The sequence below is a fragment of the Trichechus manatus genome, unplaced genomic scaffold (genome assembly GCF_000243295.1).
Source record: "Trichechus manatus latirostris isolate Lorelei unplaced genomic scaffold, TriManLat1.0 scaffold00008, whole genome shotgun sequence".
Classification (NCBI taxonomy): domain Eukaryota; kingdom Metazoa; phylum Chordata; class Mammalia; order Sirenia; family Trichechidae; genus Trichechus; species Trichechus manatus.
Genome location: NW_004443944.1, coordinates 10,570,167 through 10,576,166, shown reverse-complemented (window position 1 = coordinate 10,576,166; position 6,000 = coordinate 10,570,167). Strand labels below are relative to the sequence as shown.

Below are 6,000 nucleotides of genomic sequence, written 5' to 3'. Positions count from 1 at the left end.
AGTTCACAGATCACTTACTTGGTAGTCCGAATCTTTCCCATTTACTTCTTCTGAGTGGGCGCGCTCTCCTTCCCTTTTCACTGACTAAAATAACAGACAAACAATGGCCTTTCAGCCACCACGGCAACACGGAGAACCCGCAACGAAGTTCTGAAATGGATGACCTCAGGCATTTATTTTTGAGATTTGGGATCAAATGGAAGACGGAGCAGGACACGTATTACTTACGAGATATACAAATTTCCACGCGATCTGTAACCAGAGTCTGGTTACATTTAAGTGTTGATCTCCAAAAACAACAATGAAAAAGTCCTAAACTTATCAGGACTAAACTTAATTAGTATGATGAGAATACTAATGTTGGAATCAGGAGGTGGTTGAGCATATTGAATGAATGGATAAATGAATGAGCAAATGAGCCCATGAACAAATGAACCCTTAGTGGCCTTCCACTGGTAATATTTAGGTTGTGAGTGTTTTTACTGAGGCATTTTTTCCCCCTGGTAGGGAGATGGGTTATGTTGAGCAATCGATGTTCCATCCTTTAGAGCCCCCTATGGCCAGTGGCATGCATGACAGGGCTGAAGGAGGTTGAATACACAGTTTTGGCTCCGTAAACCGACCACTGGCACCGTAATGCTCCAGGTTAATGGTTCTCAAAGCTTCGGTCCCAGGTCAGCAGCATCAGCATCACCAGGAATTGTCAGAAATGCAAATTCCCAAGACCCGCTCCAGATCTACAGAATCAGAAACTCTGGGGGTGGGCCCAGCAATCTGTGTTTTAACAAGCCCTCTAGGTGATTCTGATGCACGCTGAAGTTTGAGCATCACAGCTCCAAGCTCACGGGCCATAGACAAATTCAGATCCATGCTGGAATCTGTAGTTTTAACTGTGTGCTTAGTAAAGCCCTATGCTTGATGGGAGCCCTGGTGGCGCCGTGGTTAAGAGCTCAGCTGCTAACTAAAAGGTTGGAAGTTCGAATCCACCAGCTGCTCATTGGAAATCCGTGGGGGCAGTTATACTCTGTCCTATAGGATTGCTATGAATCGGTATCTACTTGATGGCAATGGGTTTGGTTTGGTTTTATGTTTGATGCTTGGCAAAATACCCAAGAAATCTGGAAACAAATTTCTCAGTTCTTATCAATAATATGGACTCAGGTCTAATCCCTGCAGACACGCATACATGCTTGCTCATTGTTTAATGTCTCCTCTGCCCTGCTATGGGAAGAGTAGGGAGCGGGGGTCAAGCAATATGGGGCTAAGAGAAAGATTCCAGATTCTTCCACTGTTCTTCTGTTCCTTCCTCCTTCCCTCTCTTCCTTCCTTTGTTCCTTCCTTCCTTTCTCCTCTGCCTCCTTCTCTTTCCTCCTTGCAAAGTCCTCTTTCAGAGACAAGCAAAGATAATTCGTGTTGGTCAAAGGACCATAACCACAAAAGCTTATTTTCCAGTTGTCAAAAAATAGCAGAGTTACTGTTTAAAGAGGCTGAAGTTCTTTTAGAGACTATTTAATACTTTAAAGGACAGTTTTGAAGATTATACTACTCCGTATTTTCAGAGATCTTGCAGTGTGATACTGAGCAAATTTCTTTAGGGAATTTATTTTATTCATCAGAGTCAAAGGTGAACTGTCTCAGGGTTTCGTGTAGACTTTTGAGAGGGGATGGCATTGTGGCATCCAAGCCTGGCATATTAATGTAGTCCCTTTTTATTTCTTTCATTGTATCCTGCATTCCTAAGGCTTGATGCTCTGAGAAGGCTGGACCATCTCCAATATGTGTTATTGTTTTGGGACATCGAGTCGATTCTGACTCATAGTGACCCCATGAGACAGAGTGGAACTGCCGCATAGGATTTTCTAGGCTGTAGTCTTTACTGGAGCAGATCTCCTGGTCTTTTCTCTGGCAGAGCTGATGGTGGGTTTGAGCCCTGGACAGTTCAGTTAGCAGCTGCGTGCTTAACCATTGTGCCACCAGGGTTCCTTCTCCAATACATATCACTTAGATATTGAAAATTCTAGTAGAAATGTTTGCTGGGCAGTTCATACTTTTTTGAAAGTAAAGCAAATGCGCTTATTTGATGTCATCTTCTCATTTCAGCCCAGCTGAGATTTAAAAGAAGAACTGGAATGAAATTTTAATATAGTGTGAGTGTGTCCGCAAACTTACTTACTAGAGCAACCTCATTACAACAAATCTAAGAAACTGGATCTACTGGAATTTCCAAGATAACCAAAGGCTAGGAGTCCAAGCTTTGCATTTTACCAAGGTTTACCTGAAATGGAATTGGACTATTAAGACAAAATTATACAGCCAAGGTAAATCTCATTTTAGTGACAAGTCTATTCATTAAACCTATGTCTATGCTTCATGTAAGCCAGGCATTAATTTTCCTCTCTTTTTGCCTTCCTGTAATTTCAGAGAAGTATAATAGCCCAATACATAAAAATGACGTTCCCACTGAAAATGTGACTGAGGGGATCTCAAACACAGAGCTTATGGCTGGTTCCCCTCTGTGACTTCTATTCTCGGAGAGAACTGCTGGCCAGAAGCACAGGGAACAGCGAAAGCAGAGAAGTAAAAGGGTGGGCTTTAGGATCAACAAGTCTGATTCTGAGTTTGAATTCTGGCTCGGCCACTTACCAGTTTTGGGACCTTGGGCAAATTGTCTAAACACTCTAAGCTTCCTCTCCCTGGCCTGCACAGTGGGGTCATGAGAGTATGTATCTCATAGGGTTTTTACATTAATAAATATGAAGATGCATGCAATGTGCTTAGCACAGAGTTTGCCGTGTCATAAGCCTGAAATAAATAAGTGGCAGCTATTACTGTTATTGGAGTCCCTGGTGGTGCCCATGGTTCACACACTCAGCTGCTAATCAAAAGGCTGAAGGTTCGAGTCCACCCAGAGACGCCTCGGAAGAAAGGCCTGGCGATCTACTTTCAAAAACTTCACCCACTGAAAACCCTGTGGAGCACAGTTCCACTCTGACATACATGAGGTCATCATGTGTTGCAACTAACTCAAAGGCAACTGGTTTGGTTTGATTTATTATTGTTATTACTGTTAATAACCAAGGAGTGTCCAATGACTAGAGAATCCTGTGTAAAGGTAGGAAGGAATGCAAGTTATTGGTGGAGACAGGAATTGCCCAAATAAATGCTTCTTTAGGAAGCTTGTCCTTACAGAGTAAATCAATGTTAATATTTTAAGAGTCAGGGAAGAATTTGAGATCAAGACCGTTGGCTAGAAGACTTCTGTTTTTTTGTTTTATAAGTACCGTTACAAACCACCCTCTTCTTCCCTCCAGGCAGTAAATCTCAAAAGTTTTACCAGACTGATTGGATTGAGTGTGATAAAGAAAACACTGTACTTTCTGGCTGTCTTCTCATTTGGTTTGCTCAACATTAAGGCTCTCAGTCTGTCTCTAAGCCTGAGAAAGTTCTTCCAACAAAGGGTTCTTATAAAACTAATCGTCCAAAGAAGAGCTAAGACATGTGAGGAGGATTGAATGAAACAATGTACGTGAAAATAGCTTGGAGGAGGAAAGCAGTTTTCAAGTGCAAGGTGTTATTAATATTGACGGATTCTAAATCTACATCCATGTATTTCTATCTACCACCTTTATGGCTTCATCTGCCTACCAGGTTTGTGAGTACTTGAATACACTAATCTACCCACTCACTTTTTAAAAATATACTAGTACTTCAAACATCCAATTTTCTGACTTACAGTTGAATTAATACATATGAAGATCTTTTGCTATTCAGGGCATGGCAGATGTCTTAGATATTCCTTGCAATTATTTTGAAATCCTGTAGGAGCTCATAGGTTTTTTTGTGAAGTTGTATATCTATATGTGTCAAATACAGCACTAGGACTTATAAGACTCTGGGTTTTTTTTTTTTCTCCCCCTGAAATCACAGCTATTTTGCAAAATGATATTCTTTTTGTTTTTGGGAGAGGTTAATTTCTGGACAGAACAAGATCTCTTTAGGAATGAACAGAGCCACGGCTGCTAACCAAAAGGTCGGCAGTTTGAATCCACCAGGCACTTCTTGGAAACCCTATGGGGCAGTTCTACTCTGTCCTACAGGGTCCCTATGAGTCGACCTGACAGCAATGGGTTTGGTTTTTTTGGTGAGTGAAAAATACTCAACCAAGTACAGTAAAACCCGTGAAGGCCAGAACCAGCGTAAGGCAGAAACTGTCAGAGAAGGAAAACGGAAATATTTTAAACTAAAATGAGCGATAGGAAGTGGTAAGACGGCACCCTGTCAAAGGTGGAAACCTCGTGAGACCTGGAAAAACAAGGCAGTCCTGTTGTGTTCCGGCTCTCACAGGTTTCACCAGAGTTATTTTGCCATCGGATGACAAAATGAGTTATCTGAAAGGAACGTGAGGGAGGGCAAAGGATACCAAAACCAAACCAAACCCGTTGCTGTCGAGTCGATTCTGACTCACAGCGACCCTATAAGACAGGGTAGAGTTCCCCCATAGGATTTCCTAAGCTGTAATCTTTACAGAAGCAGACCACCACATCTTTCTCCTGCGGAGTGGCTGGTAGGTTCGAACCACTGACCTTTCGGTTAGCAGCTAAGTGCTTAACCACTGCGCTACCAGGGCGCCTTTGGCAAAGGGTAGAATTTAGAGAAATCAATGATTTGATGAACGGAGAAAGTAGATACAAAATAGAAGTGACACATCTGAAACTGAGTTTTCCACAAAATCTTTTTTTAAACCTATTTTGCTAATAACAGCTAAAATCAGTTTAAAGCATTCACTTATTTGGCTCAAAATAACCCGATGGTTATGATCCGGATGCGGCCTAGATTTTCAAGCCCTTGATAGCAGCCGAGCAGTTTTTTGTTGTTGTTGGTTTGTTTTCCCTGCATAAACCCAAAGAGTTTAAATCAGCTCCAAAGCCATGAAAATGTTACCAAAAAGAGATTCCTGAAAAGAATGGCTGGAGCTGACTTCCAAGAACCTACCCTGTGGGGATATTAACAGACACGCATAAAAGGAGGTATACAGCATATTCAACGCCCCCCAAAACAAAGTCAAACCCACCGCCGTCGAGTCAATTCCGACTCATAGCGACCCTATAGGACAGAGTAGAACTGCTCCATAGGGTTCCCAAGGAGCGGCTGGTAGATCAGAACTGCCGACCTTTTGGTTAGCAGTCAAGCTCTTAACCACTGTGCCACCAGGGCGCCCTATGGGATATTCAGAGCAGGTTAGTACAGCAATTGAGCTAATGCTTATAAGGCGCATAGCATGTGCCCCTGAAGATAAGGACAGAGTTAAAAAACAAATGTCTCTTTTCCTCGTTAGGCTTCATTCTGTTTATGCTCGTTGCTCTATCTCTAGTGCCTGGAATTTAAACAACAACAAAAAAACAAACCCATTGCCTTACAGTGGATTCCGGCTCAGCAACCCTCTAGGACAGAGGAGAACAGTCCCACAGGGTTTCCTAGGCTGTAATCTTTACGGGATCAGACTGCCACGTCTTTCTCCCACAGAGCACCTGGTGGGTTCAAACTGCTGATGCTTTGGTAAGCAGCTGAGTGCTTACCCACTGCGCCACCAGAGCTCCTTATGCTAGGAATTTAGTGGCTACTCAGTAATTAATTGTTGGAAAAGTGGATGAATGGACTGCAAAAAGTTGGAAGCAACCCAAATGTCCATGGATAGAGCAATGGTTAAGCAGAGTATGATACATCCAGATGATGTGATCCAAAGAAGTTGTTATAAACAATGAGGTCGTTCTGTATCAGGGATTCCAAACTCAAATATCCACGGGGACCAGGCCAGTAAGATAAATGCGTGAGCTGGGCTGGGTATGACCATAGGGAGTGGTGGGGAGTATGTTAGCTGGAAAGCCCATGTCTTCTGTGTATTTGAATTAATTGCGATGGCATTGTAGTGTTCTGGTGAATACTAAACAGAGTAAAAGACAAGGATAATTAAGATATCTGGAATCTTCAGGGGAAATCCTA

At 42.5% G+C, this 6,000-nt stretch overlaps 1 protein-coding gene across 1 annotated transcript in view; it reads right to left on the bottom strand.

Moving 5' to 3' along the window:
* Positions 1-6,000, bottom strand: part of BCAS1 (brain enriched myelin associated protein 1) — a 98,644-nt gene that overhangs the window by 13,506 nt on the left and 79,138 nt on the right. The window contains exon 10 of the mRNA XM_023741439.1: positions 19-84. Coding sequence (XP_023597207.1) covers positions 19-84 — 66 coding nt within the window. The remainder of the gene's footprint in view (positions 1-18; positions 85-6,000) is intronic.